The sequence below is a fragment of the Condylura cristata genome, unplaced genomic scaffold (assembly GCF_000260355.1).
Source record: "Condylura cristata isolate star-nosed mole 26May11 unplaced genomic scaffold, ConCri1.0 scaffold00026, whole genome shotgun sequence".
In the NCBI taxonomy this organism is placed as follows: domain Eukaryota; kingdom Metazoa; phylum Chordata; class Mammalia; order Eulipotyphla; family Talpidae; genus Condylura; species Condylura cristata.
The window spans coordinates 16022416-16044176 of NW_004567127.1; the positions used below are offsets into that span (position 1 = coordinate 16022416).

General features: G+C 33.4%; 1 protein-coding gene across 3 annotated transcripts in view; it reads left to right on the forward strand.

Moving 5' to 3' along the window:
• The window catches only part of DPYD (dihydropyrimidine dehydrogenase), a 728688-nt gene that overhangs the window by 79176 nt on the left and 627751 nt on the right, over positions 1-21761 (forward strand). For all 3 annotated transcript variants that reach the window (XR_001145843.1, XM_004689753.2, XM_012730164.1), the window contains exon 3: positions 14969-15051. Coding sequence is in view for 2 of the 3 variants with exons in the window: in XM_004689753.2 (XP_004689810.2) it covers positions 14969-15051 (83 nt within the window). In the remaining variant the exon portion in view is untranslated. The remainder of the gene's footprint in view (positions 1-14968; positions 15052-21761) is intronic.

A 21761-nucleotide genomic window follows, 5' to 3' on the forward strand; every position in this document is an offset into this window, starting at 1 on the left:
TTTGGTCCATGTAAAAATTTCATATAATAGAGGAGTGCATGTACAGTTATTTTGTACTGTTTTCATTAATTTGATTAATATGAGACAGTATGAAAAGCAAGATTCTTATCATGAAATGAAAAAAATTAAGTTTGTTAGTGTATAAAACTGAGGAGCTATGTTTGGACAGAGATGTTTTCACCAAGATGGAAGATCTTTTGGAGGAAAGATATCTAGCTGCTTTCACTTACTTGATTTTGCCCTTTTAGAAGCCAGGATCTAATTCTCTTGTGACTATGTCTATTGTGAAAGTTTCTAGAACTTCCATTCATAAAACCTTCAATGGTTAACTAGTATGTGAAATAAAATAGAAGTCAAAAACAGACACAACAAACCACTTGCCTGCATGGGCAAAAAATATTGCAACAATGTAATATGATGTTAAGTGTAATATAAAGAAAGTAGGATAAGGGGGTAGGTAGGGAGTGAGGTGGGAGTTCATTTTAGAGACAGTGGTCATGGAAGTTATTTCTAAAGAAGTTATATATACATATATAAAGAGATAAAACACACTGTGGATATTTGGGGGAAGAACCCTTCAGGCAGAGGAACAATAGAGACTTTGAAGGGAAAGGGCAATTGTTCAGCAAGGAGACTTTGTGACTGGAACAAATTAAGTGAAGGGAACTTGGTAGGAAATTAAGATGATCAGATTACAGTTTGAAGGTGAGCAGACTTCCCTGCTTGAAATACTAGATTTCCATTACTTAAATTGCTTTTTCAAAGCCTTTCCCTAGTTAAGATTAAGTAAGTAAATAATAATGGCTTCCAAAAAAGTGAATATTGAAGTTCACAGAATGATTTAAAATTGACTATGTCTAGCACATAGTTCTTTACAATATTTGTTGAAATGATGATAGGGTTTTTCATTCAGTTATTCTGTTTACCTTGGGAGATTCACTCAAAACACAACCATATATTAAGTGAAAAATTGTTTAGTAATTTTGAATAAGAAATTAAGATTAAAAAGTGACACTTAATCTTGATTCTGTTGATCTCCCTCAGCTATACAAATTAATGATCAGCAGGTAGTATTCTGCATTAGAATTAATTTTAGCTTTATCATGAAAAGTACTAAAATATTGCTTAGTTCTTACCATGAGTGAAAATTGAAATTGAAAATATTTCAAATTAAAATAACTATAGACATTTGACATAGATTATAAACCTGGAAATGAGATTTAGCCTATCCTCTTAAGAATGTGTAGTAATATTTGAATAATGTTATCTTTTTTAGAATATGACTTCCTTTACTTGATCTTCCTTAATTTATCCCTATAACACTTAAAAAGTAGGTATAATTACTTTTATCACATTCATCAATATCTTCATTTTGTGAAGAAATAGTTGCATTTATATGTAAGCATTTTCCTAAGAGCATGTATTTACATCACAAAGCTGAAAACAGATTTTCCGCTTCTATCTATATTTCTATGTTATATTGCCTTTCAGTGTGACTCACATAAGATTCTCCTGATAGGCCCTAATTGTAAGCTGGCCATCATTAGTAAAATGGCATTAGTTAAATATGATTATGTCTTAATGTTCCCTGAAAGGATTAGACCAGTTAAGACATACCAAAGGGAAAAGCAATTATCTATTGAATTATGAATCTGTTGATTAGAACTGGATCATATTATTGGTAATAAAATATTCTTGTGGAATTAAAAAAGATCTGAGTTTAGTCAGTACTTCTTGATTTGGAGAGAACTCCAGTGGGAGTTCTCTTTGATACTTTTTATTGAGTTACAAAATTAAAATATAACATTTTATTTTAAAAAGTAAGTTCATCTAAATTGGCTCATCCCTTGTAAGTAACAAGTTAGGAATTGTCTAGCTAAGAAAGACTTGTGCACTGGTATTATTTGTTCCCAGTTTTCTTATTCCTAAAGAAAACCATTGAATTGATGTTAAACTGCCATAGAGTTATAGTAGTATAATTCTGAGTGTGCTGTTTTACTTAAATTCATTATATTTCAAAATGTGAATTTATAATTGCCTCCATAAGACTTGTAGCCTTATTGGTAATAATCCCCTATGGGTCCTTCAAAATGTAGTATGCTCTAGGCTTCTAACCATCTGAGATTTGTAATGATCATTAATACATGACAATGATTCTCCCACTGGACATGGAATATACTTGTCTAATAGCAATTACCTTAATAAACTGAAATTATAATTTTTGAAAATGCAAAGATATTTTTAAAGCCTTGGTATCCCCAGTGACTAGCATTCTATCTGGCACCTATTACATTGCAGATAAATATTGGATGAATGAATGAATGACTTTCACTTCTAATTTGGTATCAAGATTTCTTGCATCATACTTTTCATTAGTAATTTGAGTGCTTGAACTTGAATTGCATTATTGAACACTAGTAGAAATTTGTCAACTATAGAGCCCCTTCTCAAATAAGTAGAGAATTATATTTCTAGCTCTCATATCTATGTCATCTAGGTCTTTTGAAAAAATTCTGCTTTCTGATATTAAAATTTGGTGACCATAGACATTTGAAAAAATGTGGGCTTCATTTCATAACCTGCTGACTCACTGAAATTGTATCTAGACTATTGTATTTATAAACATACATATTTTGTTTAATTTTCTAAGGGTAAAGGATCATGGGTTTCATTATATTCTCATTGAGATCTTATAACCAAAGTAATTAAAATTATGTTCTCCCTTTATTATTTTGCTATTATCCACCATTTATTGAAAACCTTCTACTTTACATACTGAATGACTTAGAAGAAACTGAATTAAGTAATCTGACCAAGAACACTTAACAAGTAAAAAATAACATTGAGGTCTGAGGGTTAAGCCAATTCTACTTTTTAGCCTTTTAATTTGAAAAATTAGAGTTAATTTCTAAGTCATACTCTTGTCAAAGAAGTTGTAAAGTTGTAGACATCTCTGTTCTAGGAGAATCAACCCCTTTCCTTTTTCTCTAGTCTCTCTAGGTTATGATCAAGTTGTAATCTTATGTATCTTTATATGCATTTTTTTATAGCAGAAAGCTTACAATTTTTTTTTGAATTGTAAGAATCCAGAATGCTCAGGCTTTTTTTTTTTTTTTTCTGAGTCAAAATTGGATTTTGTTATTTATTCTGAGATTTAAGCTCTAGGAACTACACAGTTAGTTTTCTATAACCTTAGAAACTGAGTTTCCTCATTTATTATAGTTAATTTTCTTATTTATTAAGGGCAGGCTAAGATTCAAATTTCAGGTCTTATATACTCATTTCTAGTTATTGTGATTATCTCATTAAGGAAAAGCAGTCCTATGATAATATCATTTAATTTAATAGTGTAAGCTGCCACCTTTGCTCTGTACAGTATATGATTTGTATAGTAGATGTTCGATTGCATTTGTTATTGTTTGGTATACTTTAAGCAAAGATAATCTCAGTGATCATATTTAAATTTGTAAGCATTTGGATATCTCCTCCTGTGCTATTTTGCTCTGACATTACTGTTGATACTCTTCTCATTTGTTTGATTAACTTTTATCCAGTCCTTAAAACAGATGAGATATAAAACACTATAAAATCTATCACAGTTGAAACTCTAGACCTTCCCTCAACCCATGGGGATTCATTTGGCAGGATGCCACCAATACCAGTTCTTTTTGATGCTTAGTTTCTAGTTTCTACTTTAATTGCTGCCAAAATCTGAGAGCTTGGGAATTTAATTGCTCATTATATTTGTCACAGTGGTGTCACAGACCCAAATAAAGACTGTTGCATGCAAAATATTTATGGGTATTAATTTGGCCTAAACATGCATATGTTGGATTCCTTATTTCCCTATGTTGTGAAGTATACCATATCTAGATAGAAATAAGACAGAATGCTTCAAGAGTTAGCCCTGTTCGTTAGTGAACTATTATTATCTTCCAGTCTAGTATCAAATTTTACCAGTACCTGGAGGAAGACTTAGAAACTTATTAATTACTTTACTCAATTTACTCTTGAAACATCCTCTGAGGGATTTGAGTGGCTCTGATGCCAAACTGCTTGAATTCAAACCCTTGCTTTATCTCCTTAGTTACATGACCCTGGACAGTTGTCTTTATCCCTTTAGTCCTGTTGTCCTAATTTGTTAAATGTCGATACCTATGATTGCTATGCAGATGAAATGGGGCAAGGTCTAGAAAAGTCCAAGTAGGGAGGAAACCCTTGACATTAGCTGACTTCTAGATGATTCATCCTTGTATCTCCCAACACTCAAAGTTTGCATGATTGCTTATATGGATTTTGAGTTTACTATCAATTATGCGGAGTTAACATTTGCCTGTTGTAGCAAGTAGACTTGTCAGCAGTTAAATTTATTACTTTTTATGTCCTTTTGTTTGTACTCTGTGTTCCAAGTTGCTTGTTTAGTGGTATCTAGGCTAACAGACCTTCTTCTAATTTGAGTTTTTTTTTATTACTAAGCACTGATTTTTCTTGTGATTTAATTAATCTGAGTAGTATGTTCATTTCATTTTCTTTCTATATTCCCTTTCTTTTTCTTTTGCTCTTTGTTTCTGTTTTAGTCTCCTAGAAAGATAGATACATCAACTTGCTTCTGTCTTGATGGTTGTGGCTTTCTTTTTTTTTTTAAGATTTATCTTTATTTATGCATATAAGAACTGAGGTGCAAGTCAGAGTATGGGGATGGGAATAAGAGGACTCACCAGAGACAGAGCAAGACAGGCAGATCCACTGAGATACACTGCAGAAGGGATCAGTGAGGTGAGACAGGAGAGGTCTGCTGCTCAAGGTGGGTCACCTCCCTGGCTGGGGATCAAATTCATGCTGCACTGGCTGTTGGTTGTGATTCCCCAATAGCACTGAGACTTAAACCCTGAGCCACCAGCGAAACCCCCTGACTGCTGTTTTGACCAAAGAAAATTTTAGGTGCTTGACAGTTAGGAAGTAGAAATCATCAGCATGAACAAGGTAATTCTTTTAGAATTGTTTTAATGTCCCGGAAAATAAGAATCCTGTTTTATGCCTGAAATTATTCAGGGATAGTTCACTAATATATATTAATTCCCTAGAATAAAGACAGGTTAAGGTATTTGTTACTTAAAATAAATTTATAATATTTCTCTGATTTAAATTCATATGTACTGAGCTGAGGACATGTTGATAGTAGGACATTGGCTCAATTTTATTTACAATTATCTTTAATGTTGGGTAAATGTTATTGATAGTGAGCCTTTCAGCCAGTGGATCTCTGTTGCTTAATTTTATTTATGAAGAAGATGCACAGATAAAGATGCTATTTGCTTGAGATCTTTATCTTATCTCATTATAGGAAAGGACTAATGTTTGTCTGACTCAGAATTCAACTCATATACCTTTTGTATTTTAGTATAGTGTTCTTGAAATACATAAGAGATACTATTTTAGGACCTATTTTTTTTTTTTAAAGATTTATTTATTTGTGCATACAGAACTGGGGTACAGGCTAGAGGCTCAGGGGTGGTGAGAGGCTTCACCAGAGACAGAGTGGGGAACAGAACAGGCAGATCAACGAAGTACACTGCTGAGGGGAGCAGCGGGCGGGTCAGGAGAGGTCTGCCACGCCATGTGGTCACCTCAGGGGCAGGCGGGAATCGAACTCATGCGGAGGCGGCTTTAGATTCTCAGTGCTGTGCTTTAACCCGCTGCGCCACCAGGGAGGGCCAGGACCTATGTTTTTTATCCAGGTAAACATTAGACCATTAAATGTTTACAAGGATCACTCACTTATATTTCTATTGTTGTATTGGATGTTTTAAGTCATGAGCAGACTCAGAGGATAAAACATGGAACATTCTATCATTTTCAGCTAGTCAACTTAATGCTCATTTTTGGCCCCTTTCCACTTTGTGGAAAAATACTTAATTCTATACACTTCCAGATGAGGTCACTCTACAGTTTGGGCTTCTTGTCATTAAAATGAAGATTCTCTCTCAGCTGAGAAATTTGACTGCTCTCCATTTCTGAATTCACAGTGAACTCTGGGGCTACTTCAGATTTCTCTATCTAGTTTTTCTCAGACTTTTGCTTACAAGAAGATGCCAGAGAGCATGGTTATGTCTGACTGGAAAAACTAGTCAAGCAGTCTACAAATACTATTGTTTATGCTAGGCATGGGTATTTAACAACTCAAAATTCAATCATTTTACTCTTTAATATTTTTTATAAACTTGTATCTATGTGGAAGTGGAAACAAAGATAAAAGTACAAAATTACAGTATGATTGCTATAGAGTAAGAAGGTGATGAAGGTTTTCAGGATCAAAGGGGAAAAAAAAAAAAAAGCCTGACAACTTCTGTATTTTTTTCTCTATGTTGTTAATCTGCCACATAGAAAAGGAGGTGGGTACACTTTTTTTTATAGTAACATCTGGAACCATTTGAAATTCTTTAAATAATCTGTATAAATTTTAAAAATATAAATTTGAAAAGTAACATTTTATCAATAATTTGTTTTCAAAATATGGTCCACATGGTAATTTTAATGTGAAATCACCCTGAAACATGCCAACAAATTAACATTTCTGGAAGGGTTTGTAAGTTATAGCAAATGATAAAAGCTTATTTTTAGATTTACTTTTTTACATTTTGTCATACAGTTTTCCCCAAAGGATGTCAAGCGTGGACATTGGGATGACTGAAGGTTTTAGTGGACTCCATCTGTGTTTGCTTTTGATTCCAAGATACTATGTCACCCAGTGGTAGCAGACTGCCTGAAATGTTTGTTTTCTGTGGCTTGCTTTTGCCAAGGGCATAGTGCTCTAGTTTAGGGACTAACTTTAAATGACTAAACTGGATCATAAAATTCTCTCTTAATTACAGCGGTACAATTGTCTGGCCCCTGCATTGATTTTAATGATCCAATCACACAGTTCTTATAGCATGGTGATTCTTAAAGCCAGTACCCTAACTCAAATAATAGTTTTTAAGTAAAGAGATTCAGATATATTGCTATCTGGTTTTCTTATTCCCTGTTGGTAAATGCAAAGTTTCTAAGATTTTCTTAAAAGCCAACTAAACTGGGCAAACTTATCCTATCAGGACACATTTATTTCTATTAAATGACTCCAGTTAGTATAGATATGTGTATATACTGTACACAAATTTGGAGATTTATTAAAATATGCTCATAGCAAAGAATTATTTATTCCACATTTTTATAAAGTGTTTGTGATGAAATGTCAAATTAAAATTAGATGTTGTTGGGCCCTCCCTGGTGGCACAGCGGGTTAAAGCACAGCACTAAGAAGCTATAGCCACTTCCGCATCAGTTCGATTCCTGCCTGCCCCAGAGGTGACCACATGGCGTGGCAGACCTTTCCTGACCCGCCCGCTGCTCCCCTCAGCAGTGTACTTCGTTGATCTGCCTGTTCTGCTTCCCACTCTGTCTCTGATGAAGCCTCTCGCCACTTGAGCCTCTGGCCTGTACCCCAGTTCTGTATGTACACATAAAATAAATCTTTAAAAAAAATTAGATGTTGTTTTCCATATCCAGACTCAGGGATGTTTAAAAAAAATTAAGTTATGAAATTATCTTCCACTTAAGTTTTAATGTAAAATTCCACTTAAGCGTAAGACTCTTAGCAATGATTTGTCTCAATAGCTAGAGTTAAGCATATTGGATATTCTAATTACAGAGAAAGTAAGCAAATTGTAGGACCACAGAAAAAAACATATATATATATATTTTCTATTAATCATTAATTTGGGGAAACAAACAAAGCAATGGAGAATCAATCTGAATTTGACACTTCTGTAGATAGTAGTATTCACATTCTTTGAATATATTTTATGTGAAAAATTTTTGTCAGATGAGAATTGATTTCAATGAATAATTCCAGGGTATATTTATTTTTTTCTATATGAAGAATGTCAGCCATTTATCCCTATTCTGTGTACATAATGGCATTACAAGTAAACAAACCAAACCAAAAGGGACTTGGCTAATTAAATAACAGCAAATGGATACAGGGAAGTTTATAAAACTTATCTTGAGAAGATATTTGTCATACATTATTAAGTTTAAATATCTGATATTTAAAAAGAACACACTTCAAATTCTCTATACATACTGATTAGTTGTGTTTGGGTATTTTCAAGTATTCTTCCACCAAGGTTAATTATTTCAGTAGTAGATATTAGTAGTAAGTTTATATGATATATTGAATGTAGCAAATGAATGAAATTGGTTTTATTTTCTCTTATTATTTTTCATATATCCTTATGCCTCTGTTTTGGTCTATAAAAGTAAACAAACTAATAATTGGAAACATCATTTTTTATGAATTTGAAATATGAAAATGTTCTTGATCTCATTGGCAAGTATCAGAACAGGTAAAATCTTAATGAAGTACAGATTTAATAGAAAAGATTTAAGAAATATTGAGAGTCAAATCCTGTTTGCTGTGAAATTTCTCTTATACTAACATTGACACTACATTTCCCAAAAATAACATGTTCACCATGGAAGGTAGATCTTTTCAAAACACTTTTAAAATCTCATTTATTTATTCAATAAATAAAATCAAAGTCAAAAGAGCAAAAAGTAATGTAAACCTGTGACTAAAACTTCAGAAAACATTGAACAGTATATGTAAGAAGAACCCTTATTTAGTCAACAGTCTGAGATAATCTGAATTACTATTTCATTTCTAGTCTTTTATGACTTGTTTCCATATTGTAATCATATCATATTTAATTCTATATTATTTCTTGAAAAAATGATGTATCTTCATATATAAACAATGACTTGTTAAAAGTCTGTTTACTTATTCTTGAACATTTAGGATTTTTCATTTTATTTTGCTGTCATAAGAATTCTATAGTAAACATAAAATTAAAAGTTTTTATCTAAAAATGTCCGTTTTAATTGTTACTGTGAACTGTTGTATTCATTCATAAATCAGTGTAATTATTTAATAATTTTTTTGTATATTTTTTACATCATAGCTCATTTTTGTACAGCGTTTGCTATTTTCTCTCAGGATTGCCCCCCGACATTTCTCAGTGTCATTTGGCCCCTCTGACTTTGTCAGTGTAACTACAACTTATTAGTATACTCTCTATAGCTTTCCTTTTCTCATTACTATAAGCTCATCTCTTTTCACAAATTAATTAAATTCTTTTTACCGAGGTAATCATTTACAACATTGAATATGTTTCAGGGGATAGTTTCACATCTCTTCTTTTATATGTTGTCACACCATGCCCCCCACTAACAACACAATCCACTGGGCTCTCCCACCACCTGCTTCTAGTCACCGTGTTCCCTTTGGTAGCATCAGTTCTTCAGTCAGATTTTACTTTACCGCCCCCCCTCCCCCCAGGACTTACGTCCCAGATATGAGGACAGAAAAGAAGGTTCTGGGACAGGGTGAAGGACATAGGGAGTGAAACAAACCATCCTCCGCCACAGAGAGGTGTGAGGAGCAAGGGGGAGGCCTTTCCCTCCATGGTTGCTGTTCATACCATGCTGGATGTAGTCAGATTTTGAGGGCTTGTTTTAGTTTGATTTCTGCTTCAGTGACCCAAACTGAATTAATTTTTCTGGAAAAGTTTCTCAGAGATCTACCTAAGTCATTTAGTTACTCATCTTTGCTGTTATGATTTCAAATATAACCTATTCACTGCATTTCACCCTTTAAGACTATTCACTGTAAACAGAATCTGTAATTTAGTGATTTGGTCAAAAAATAATCAGGACACATTAGATTTAGCTGTGGGAATTGAATCTTTTGTACAGAATTTTGTAATTAATGAATTGCTATTATTAGCTGATAGCTAAGTTTATCATTTCAAACATTTTGAACTTCTGTATATGCATTTTAAATGTGCACCTTAATTCGAAATACCCCAGGGCTGGAATGGGGGATTGTTCATGTGTATTTTGAAACAACAATGTAAAAACCAGTATTAACTCAATTAAAATAATATTGAAATAATAAATTAACTATCATGATAAATGATTACATTATGATTCCTTAACCAAAATTTTGACACCATTCTAAAAAATTCTTACTCCAGGTAATTGTATTTAAGAAAGAAAACACCTTAACTATTCAGTTCTATAAATTTTCACAAAATAAATAGTGCCCTAGAAGGCCCTCTGTGCATCTTCTATTCACTAGTTGTGAAGTTCCAATATTATTTTTGTCTATTTTTACTAACTTTTTTGCTTTAACTCATGGATATTATAGTTCACTCTTTTGAAGTGTGTATTTCAGTAATTTTTTGTATATTCACAGTTGCGCATTGATTGTCACTAATTCCAGAACACTTTTCATTAGAAAAACCTCATCCTTAATAGCAGTCATTTACCAACCCTCCTCCATACAGTCCCTGACAGCCTACACATCTGGTCTTTATACATAGTGAAATCACTCAGTGCAACTGTCTACATTTTTGTTTAGTCAGTATGAGTTTTTTTTTTTTAAAGATTTATTTATTTGTACATACAGAACTGGGGTACAGGCCAGAGGCTCAGGGGTGGCAAGAGGCTTCACCGAGACAGAGTGGGGAACAGAACAGGCAGATCAACGAAGTACACTGCTGAGGGGAGCAGCGGGCGGGTCAGGGGAGGTCTGCCACGCCATGTGGTCACCTCAGGGGCAGGCGGGAATCGAACTGATGCGGAAGTGGCTTTAGCTTCTTAGTGCAGTGCTTTAACCCGCTGCGCCACCTGGGAGGGCCTAGTCAGTATGATTTTTAAGGCTCATTTGTGTTATACAATGTACCAGAACTTCCCCTTTATTGCTGAATAAGACTTTTTTGTAGGTGTGTACCAGGTTTGTTTATCTGTTTATCTTTTTATTGGTTTCTTAGGTTCCCTTTCTTTTACCTTTATGAGTAAGGATGTTAAGAACATTTGTACATAAATTTTTATGCATATATTTCATTTCTCTACATTTTCAGATTCACAGATAGGTGTGTAATTACTATGTTATGTGGTAACTATATGTTTAATATTTTATTATTTTAAAATATTAAATATTATTTAAAGATCATTGTTCATTTTTATATAATGTTTGGTTTCTCCCCTCTGGTGTAATCTCATGCTTAAAATTTTGCAGAGCTGTCAAATTATTTTCCAATTGACTGTACCATTTTACATTCCCACCAGCATTGTATGAGGGTTCATATAAATCCACATTTTTGCCAACATGTATTATTTTATCATTATTGCAAGTATAGCTATTTCATTGAGTATAAGTGATATCACAGTCTTGCTTTAATTTGCTTTATTATAATGACTAATGATTTTAGATATTTTCCTTGAATATCTGAAATATATGCTTAATGATCACTTTAACATATTCCTTAAGAATATTCAAAATGTATGCTCATTTATGAACTTTAGTTATCTTTTCTTTTTTAAGGACTTATTTCATTTATTTATGCATACAGTAGCTGGGGTATAGTCCAGAGGTGTCTGTGTGTGGGGAGGGTGAGAGGATTCACCACAGACAGATTGGGCTGCAGAACAGGCAGATTTTACTAAAATACACTGCTGAGGGGAACAATGGGTAAGACAGGTCTGCTGTGTCATGTGGGTTTGCTACTTGGCCCGTGATTGAACTCATGCTGCAGTGGCTGGCAAGAGATTGATAGCACTGTCACTTAACCACTGTGTGACTAGGGAGGACCCTTAGTTGTCTTGCATTAGTAAATTTTTATATATCCTTTGATCCTATGCAAGCTCATTGTTAGATTTATGATTTACTAATATTTTCTCTATTCTCTGGGTTCTAAAAGTGTTCTTTAAGGAATGAGGATTTACATTTTATAACTCCAATCAAGCTGCTTTGTGTCATTATCTTTTGATGGTATAGATATGTATTTTTAAGATTTTATTTACTTATGCATACAGAACTGAGGGTACAGGCCAGAGGTACAAGGGCCGTGAGAGAATTCACAAGAGACAGAATGGGGAGCAGAAAAGGCAGATGGATGAAGTGCACTGCTGAGGGGTGCAGTGGGCTGGTCAGGAGAGGTCTGCTGAGCCATGTGGGCCACCTCCAGGGCTGGCAATTGAACTTCCATTGAATTGGCCATAGCCAGCTTTGCACTCCTGGGCTGCAGCCCCCTCCACCACCAGGAGGGCCCTTGGTGGTATATCTTAGGAATCTTTGCTTAATCCAAGTACATGAAAACTTCCACTTTATTTTAAACACTTAAAAATGTTTAGTTCTTGCATTTAAGTCTGTGATTCATTTTGAATTATTGCTCTATATTTTATGAAACTAATGTCTGACCTATTTTTTGGTCTATGGGCTTCCAGTTGCTCCAGCACTATTGGTTGAAAAAGCTATCCTTTGCCCCACTAGATAGTGTTGGCACGCTGGTTGAAAATTTTTTTTAACATAAACACAAGAATTTATTTTTGGAGCCTTACTTCTATTTCATTGTGCTATTCTTTCATTTTAATGTGAGCACGACATGTTCTTGATTATTGTAGTTTTGTGTTAAGTTTTGAAATCAGGAAATCTCAGTCTTAAAGTTTGCTCTTTTGTTTTTAAAATTGATTTAACAATTCTGGTTCACTTGCATTTTCATATAATTTTAGCATCATTTTGTCAAAATCTGAAAAATATGTCAGCTTGGATTTTGACAGGAATTGCATTGAATCTTTAGATGAACTTAGGGAACAATAGTAGCATCTTTGCAATATGAAACCTTCTGATCATGGATATGAGATGTCTTTTCTGTTAGTTAGTATTTCAGATTTTTGTGAGGCTTTTTTTCACCGCACAAGCCTCATGATTCTTCTGTTAAATTTATTTAGAAATATTTTATTTTTATGCTCTCATAAATGGAATTTTTGTTATTTTCATTTGGCTTGTACTTGTTTGTTTTGTCTATTTTTTAACTTTATGCAAATGCAATAGTATTTTTATGTGTTCTGTGTGTGTCACCTTTTTCAATACTATGTTTGTGAGATGTACACAAGTTACTCCATGTAGCTGTAGTTTTTTCTTTCTCATTGAGATGTAATTTTTCAAAGTGTCCACATATCACAGTATCACAATTCATATATTATGTCTTGAGTATTTGGCTAATTTCTAATTCTGGCTATTTTGAGTATATAACTATTGACATATTTGTATATGAATTAAAATAAATGAACATCAGCATTTGTCTAGAATGTATATCTAAAAATGAATATTCATCATATATAGGTAATGTCAAATGAGCATGTTGAACATCATTTTGTTGACTATTTGGATAATCATTCTCATGTAGGGCTAACAGATCTTTTGCTGCTTTTCCATCACCTTTGTTTTTCATATTTAGCTTTGGACTTATTGATATAAGTCATTAAAATACAGGAAGACACACATATACACACAGGAATTTTAGCAGTTCACTAGAATAAATCTAGTGTCAGACTCTTCTGTTCTGTGACTTACTTTATTGAAAAGATCCCTCAGATTTGCAGTAGAGGAAGTACTAGTCTTTTCAATAAATAGTACTGATGTATTGATTACCTATGTAGTGTAATTTTCTATCTCACATCATGTATAAATATCAATCCCTGATAGATTGCCCAGCTAAATATGAAATTAAAATAATAAATCTTCATAAAGAAATAAAAAGTAACTACAACTACAAGGTTATTTAAAACCTAGAGGAAATCAAAGATTTCTTAAAAGGCACCCCAAAAACCACTAACCATAAATTTAAGCAATAACATAGCCTTATAACATAGAAATGCTCTTCATGAAAATACACTACCAAAAAGTGCATGAGACAATATATTTGCAATATATACATCTAAAAAGTTTTATTCAGAATTACTTAAATACACATTTGTCATTTTAAAATTAAAAAATATAACTGTTAAGGAGAACATTCCATCTTCTTTAGTTTGACTCTTATTGACTGCCTTAATTTGACTGACTTAAAACATTACGTTCTTAAAATAGTGGTCTATATACCAATAGATTTTAAATCAATTAATTTTTAAAAAGGAAATTGCTAATCCAAATTCTGTATTTTTCTAAAATCCAGGATGCTTGCATAAAATTTAAAGTGGAAAGAATACATTTTATTTAAAAACTTATCATTTAGATTTTTGTTTGTTAAAATAACTAAAACATTAATTCTGATTATTCTATTACCTGATTACCACTAAATTCTGCATGAAATCTAACTTAGTAACAGATTCATATGGATATGCATTTTTAGTGTAAGATTTAGTCTAAAACATGTTCTTAAAAATTTTTACAGTCATGTATAGTTTAGTTTTACACAGAAAAATAACGTTAAAAATGTAGTTAAAAATATCTTCCCTTAGAAAAGAATCTCTTCAAAAGTTCAATTTAGTCTGCTGAGAACCTGATAAAATGTACTTAAAGAATTGGACATAGATTGTTATATATACATGTAATTGTTCTATTTTATATAAATTTCTTTCAAATATTTTATAATAAATTTGTGATTTCAAAATGTTGGAAAGTTTATTATTACATTATATCTGGGCTCTGTCTTTTCATCTCAGTAAATAGTGATACTTTTATAACTCGATATTTCTCAAGTACACTTTATTATGATCTCAAACTTACTGTCTTTTGAATTTAAACTGGCTTTGATATACTTAAGATTATTTTATAGAAATAGTTTCTAACCTTTAGCTCTCTGCAAGTTGTACTACTTTTATATAATATTTAATTCTTCCATTTATATAGTGTTGAAAAACTGATAAAAAGACTTCTGCGACTGCTGTATCACTAGATATTTTTATTTTGTTACTGTAGAATTTTCGCTGTCAGTTTTAATGAATCCAACCCAATTAAACTAGTGTACACATTTTTCATTAGTACATAACCAATAGCATTATTTCTATTTTTACATAATTGCATGAATATAATTTTATTTCATGATGTTGGAGGGCTAATGCATTTTATTTTCATATGTTTCAGAATTGCGAGAAGCTAGAGAATAATTTTGATGACATCAAGCACACAACTCTTGGTGAGCGAGGAGCTCTCCGAGAAGCAATGAGGTAAGTCTGGGTCACCATAGCAACAGTCACAGATGTGGTAAAGAAAAAGTCATTCTTCATTATTGGGGGAACAAATGAGTTCATTGCCACCATTCAGCTCTGTTCTCTAAGGTATTAATTTGTCAGTGGAGAGACTTCCCTTGAGGCTGTACTTTGGTTTTGAAGCTGCATAAATGTTAAGCCTCAGTGCACAGTAAAAAATGTAAATGTTTAATTTGTTACTTAAAATGCTTAAGGGGTGTCTTGTTTTATATTTATACTAAACCATGTGATTGAATGGAAATATTGTTCATCTAAATTCTGCCTGTATATAGACATATAAAAACAGTACAGTGATGGTTTAACAGAGTAGTATTTCCTCCTAATTAATATTTAATTAAAAAAGAGGTATTTAAAATTTCATATTCTATTAGATTTTATAGGATTATATCATAGTATTTTTAATCTGATCTACAATTCCATGCTATTATAAAACATATAGATTAAATTTTGTGAAATATAGCCATCTATAATAAGTATGGTGGCTTTTCTTTTTTTTTTTTTACTTTTAAACATTGATGTTTCTAAATATTTCTCTGAAGGTACTCCAAACTTAACATCTTTCTAATAACTTCTAGGAAGCAGTCTACAAGTCCACCAGATCAGAACCAAGGAAGTTTTTTTTACTAGTCATTAAAATGTGCAAGGAATAAAACAACTAATCCCTAGAGCTAGAAAATAGCAAATGTTAATATTAAAAGTTCTGAGTCTGAATCTTTGAGTGGAAAAATTTCTGATATTTTGGTACAGAAATACTCTTTTTTAGTTTATGATACTAGCTTGTTTTTTAAAGTATGTTTTCTTTTATCAATGATCATTTTTTACAATCTTATTTCAAGACTGAAAATATTTAAAATAAAGAGAGGAAAGCCTGTGAGATTTCCAGGAAGGATAGTTTAGATACAATTGTTATTGCTAACACACAGTTACCATATACTTTAGTTTAGAAGCTGCTCTCATTTAGTAACCTCCCTTTTACCATGCAAGCAGCAGGGGAAAGTAATTAAATTTAATAGAAGCTGCCCTCATTTTGAAGCCACTTCTATTTAAAACCACAGGGGGAGGTAATTAAATTTAATGGAAACAGTAGCTTCTACACAAAGATACATGGTACTTCTACATAGATGATTATGATGTCACAAAAAGAGGAATAATATATTACTAGTTCTGAGAAATTACCAGCTGGAGCAAGTGAGCCTATTTTATTGTTAATGTCTTTACTAATAAAAAAAAGAGGGAAAAATAAAACTGAGTATACAATAGAGAATTTGTATCTATATAAAATGTAATCAGACATTCTCGGAAAAGTAAAGTTATTGAAAATAGTAGTAAATTAAAAACAAGGAATAAAATATGTTATGGAAAAAGCCAGTGCAGAAATTATGAATGAATTCCTGTTTTTCACTGTAGTCTTGACCCTCTATCTAAAAGTACCATAGTTATACTTTGGACATATCATTTTTTTTTTGCCCTTGCTCATTATAATTTTGAATATATTAAGCATGTACTTCAGTATTTATTTAGAAAACTACAGCTATCCTCTGAATTTATCTATTCAGTTTCAAGTGAACACATAGACACATAAGAAAACAAAGAGAATGCCAGCTCTGAAGCTTTGAATAAAAGAACTGAAGGCCCAAACATAGAAAGAATTGCAAAGGGGCAGCATGAATGAAAATGGATTTGAGTGAGGGAAATTTAATGAATAAGGAAAAGACATGTAATTAGTATAGAAAATGTGTCATTATGGAAAAAACAAATTGAATTATGGGAGTACTGCATCTGAAGAGATGATTGTATTCTGCCAAATTTTGTAATTCTTGTCATTTTAGAAAATACTAGGAGCATTCTCCTTTTATCTATATAAAAAGTAGAGAAAACTACTTATTAAAAAGTAGAGATGAACTAATGAAGAAAACAAATATTGCCTGGTTTGAATAACCTCTCAGATTCCTATGTTTTGAGATAAAGCAGTAGTCTATATAATTTAAATCAGCATATAACCATATGTGTGTCTGTGTACTTTGTTTATATAGGTTGAATATATTACACACACATGCACATGCATGTTATTTTTAATTTTAGAATCACGAGACACAGTTCAATAAGTCTAACTAAAAGCTTTCAACAATCAGTTTAATATAGGTACGGCTCTTTTTAATTTTGATTTCTGCCTTTAGAAATTACAGCAGAGGCTCATCTTTTTACATGTGTGTTATGGAAAAGTTACAGGCCATGACTGCACTAATTATAGGGGAAGACGTAAAAGGAGAAAAGTAAATGCTTTCTCACCCATGCCTTATATGAAGGATGTTTGAATGAGAGAAAACCAGGGAGAGGATGAAAAATTTGATCTAGCCTTGAGAGATGGTTGGTTTTGCAGTTAGAGAACAACATCAGGCTTAGATATGGAGGCCTGTAGGTGCAAGTTGTATTTTTGGGGTAGTCAGTGTTATAAAGCAAAATTTTCAAGCTTTTCAATATGCATGTTTTCACACAAAACTCAGAGGTGGAAATTTTCCCTCAGTGACACATTTCCTCATATACCAACAATCTTGGAGTGGAGGTGGAATGGTATGTGGTTGATGAGGATTTGGGGACAGTTTAGATGCTGAGAGAGAGGGGAGACTGGGAGAAACATTTCGGCAGTTTACCAGAAACCATCAATTAGCATATGTACTGGCTTCTTGATACTGGCTGGAAGTGTGCTTGTTGCAGCATTTAACAGGCCAGTTCCATAGAGTTCCCTTATCATGATAAAGTTTAAATTGTTGGAGGGAGTCAATATGTGGTGTTTATGGAAGGGAGTGATAGGACCTTTGAAGATCTTACAATCTTTGAAGATGATTTCCCAGCATTGTAGAATTCTTGCAGGGGAGAAAGATACCATATAGTGATATAATTAATCATTTAATAAAATGTATTGGGTTTTTGCAGAATAACAGGTGAAAATGTTACAGGTAGGATGGTTGCATCATCCCTACCCTCAGGAGCTATATCAGCCTAGTAGGGGAGACAGGTACAAAAATCAAAATCTTGATAGAAAATCTCTGAACTCCAGTACTTGAATCCTCTTTTACCTGGTTCCCAAACCACCTTGCTCACTTCCTCTTGGTTCATGGACAAAGCATCGCTTGGACCAGGGGCCAACCTCTTCTCTCACATGCTTTAAGTGTAGCATCTCTAGAGGCCCCAAGAGTCTATAATGATGTTCAATTCCTGAGCACATCCAGTTTGGAGAAGCTGGCACCAAAGAAGACTGAATTTGATGATTGACATCTTGTGGCGGCTCATGTTGTGGCTTTTCACCAACTTGGGTTTATTTTACTGTTTACTAATGTTTTTGTATTTCTATTAACTTAGAACAAATGAAAAAAAGAGGATTCAGCCCTCGCTCAACACAGTAGCTTTGCGTGGTCAGTTTAAGAGAAGTGCCATCTTGAACCTGTTTTTTCAGTACTCCTGCTCCTAGACCATTTCAGACCCTGGTCTATGTTTCCTCCTGATCCCAGGATCTTGTAGCTGGCCCTGTAAATAGAGCAAAGAGCAGCAACCTACTCTAGAATGTGCTGGTTGATAAAGTGGGTGTTTAATTAGATTACAGCTCAGTTCACAGAATTGGAAAAAAAAAATTAAGGTTGTTTTGGAAGCACAGTGGAGGACACTGTGGAAGAAGAAGAGAATTAGAGATCAGTTCCCAGAATTGGAAAAAAAGATTTTAAGTTTGTTTTGGAAGTACAGTGGAGGACACTGTGGAGGAAGGAGAGAATTGGAGATCAGTAGTTTCCTTAAGATAAAGGTAGAAAGTGTAAGGATCATAGAGGTAAGCTTGTTTGAGAAATTTAGCAATATTTAGAACATATATCTGATGAGACTTTGTGACTTTAACAACCTCAAAAATCACAAACCTGACTTAATGTGTGCTGCTCAGTTTCAAACATTTTAAGTTTTCTTCTTCTTATAAAACCTAACTTATTTGTGTGTCCCTCTAGACAGTAAGTGCCACCAGGCAGTTTTTGTACTCTGTTGTTTTATTAGTTTTACTATAGATTAAGTGTTTGATCTATTTGTTGAATTATTGATAAAGACAAAGTTAAGGAGACTTATCAAGGGCAACTCAAATGTTATTTGAGAATTTGGAGAGATAATAGGAAGTCCTCTCTTATACATTTGTTAATAGGTTCTTGGTAACTGCTCCATTAAGCAAAATGACATATGACAGAACCAGTTTAACCTAACAATTAGGATATAAACAGGAGTTAATTTCCTATAGCATATTTCTGGTCACATAAGTACTTTAAACTTCTGAATAAAGATTTGAAACATTCCTAATATTGGACAGTAAACTTCATTTAGTTATTTTTTTTTTCCATTTACATGTGATGTAGTTCATGGTTGTGGGTAGCCAGAGACTAACATGGCAGCTCAGGGTACAAGCTGAGGGTGAACCAGTTCTGGACAAGACCCCTACTGTCTCAGAAGCACTCCCAATCCCACACAGAGTGGGGCACTTCAGACATACCAGTGAACCTTATGTGCACATCTTTAGTCTGTGGGAGGAATCCACAGAGTACCTGGAGAAAACCCATACAAGGGCAAATTCCACAAGACAATAGTCCTTCCTGGGAAGCAATTTTTTTTTTCTTTTTCTCATTAATGTTACAGTGAAATGACATTGAAGGAAATGCTGTGCTTTAACTGATACAGGGAGAGACAAAAAAAGTAAGTGCATTGAGGAAGAGGCTTTTGGTTTGCATCTGAATCTGAGAGAGCTAAGCAAATTTTTGTGTATATTCGCAATAGACAGATGGAAATGCAATTTTGCAAGTTAGGAAAAAGACTGGGGGTTGATGTGTACATGTGGAACTTGTTAGCATTTTCATACTTGCAGCCAGAGGAGGTTCATGTGATTTCCAAGAATAGTGCATGGATTCAGAAAGGAGAAGAGTCTACTTAGATATCTAAGAAATTATTCGACTTATGGAAATATATGTTGAAAGAAACATACTTTAGAATTTCAGATTTTTTCCCCAAGATTTCTTTATTTAATCTTACAGAACTGGGATACAGGCCAGAGGTACAGGGGCAGCGAGTGGATTTGCCAGAGACAAAGTGGGGAACAGAACAGGCAGATCAATGAAGTACATTGCTGAGGGGAGCAGCAGGCACGTCAGGAGAGGTCTGCTGGGCCATGTGGGTCACCTCCAGGGTGGGGATCGAACTCATGCAGAAGTGGCTTTAGCTTCTTAGTGCTGTGCTTTAACCTTCTGCACCACCAGGAAGAGCCTAGGTTTTCAGATGTTTCACTAACATCCCACAGAGTAAGTTGGGATTGTAATGAGAAGAGTGTGGTGGCATTCCTGCCAGTGTTCTGAGGCTAAGAGAGGCATCTGCTGCCCAGTTCTGTGCTTCCCGATAGAATGTTCTGCACTGATGTAAATATTTGCTACCTGCTGTTCAGTCTGACTGACAATGGCCATAGGTGCCTGAGAGCTCTTGATGGTGGCTAATGTAACTGAAGACCTGGAAGTTTAATTTTACTTAATATTCATTATTTTAAATGTAGTTTCTTGCAGTTCATGGCTATGGTTTGGACAGCATCACTCTAGAGAGAGGTGTTTATGAGCTACTAACTTAACATTCAACATCTCACTGATGAAATTTAAGTATCAGTGAACAAGTAAGGGTAAGGTTACATAAACTGTATTGATGCACGTTACCTGTATGCATTACACACACACTTTACCTAAAAAACTGTAGATTAAAAGATTAATTTATAGTGTCGTAATGGATGTAGAACCAAAGTTGACAGGTATGACTTGATATTCATGAGACAGTGATTTTTATTTTCCAACGTCATGACTTTATACAGAAAGCTCCACAAAGTTAATAAGAGTACTGTAGGGATCAATAAGAAAATTTTGTAATGTGAATGAAAGATGGAAATTCATGAGCTTTTCTAAGAGCTGTCTACAACCAGTTAGTGGTTGTAATTGATATAGATCCTATCAAATTAGTATAATGTAAAGTACATTAAATCAAACAAGAATGTTAAATTCATTCAGAAAGTGACTGAGACTGTTGTTTTGCTCTTTTGAAAGGAAATCATTTTACATTAACCATCCATGTTAAAAGAAATTTCATATATTACAAAGGGCAGAATAAAATAAATGAAAAACAACTTAATAGATTACGGAAATGATTGTCCCTTTGAAGTTTGGATGGGGAAAAGGATAATAAGCAGAAAAGCAGTTGGAGAAATCTGTGTGTTTTGACTACACTAAAACAACTTCTCTTTATAGGAAAAAGTCACAAAATTATGATATCAGTGTATGATATTGCTCTGTGTTTACAGATTCAAAAAGAGTAGAAACTCAACAGATAATTGGCAGTTGATTAAGTAACCCTTGAAAATATTTAACTCTAATGGCTAATATAATATAAATTACATAAAAAAGTACTAATTTCTTGCTTACTGATGTTACTGCAAGTCAGTGGGGAGGATATTTCTGAGTGCTAGAGATGGCATGGAAAGAACCATTTTCACATCTTAACTTCAAGATCTTAAGTTCAAGAGAAGGTGGAAATTATAGCTGCATTAAGGAAAGGAGTGTATCAATAAGAACTAAGAGTCTAAAAACAAACATCCTTTTCATATTAATTTAAATTCT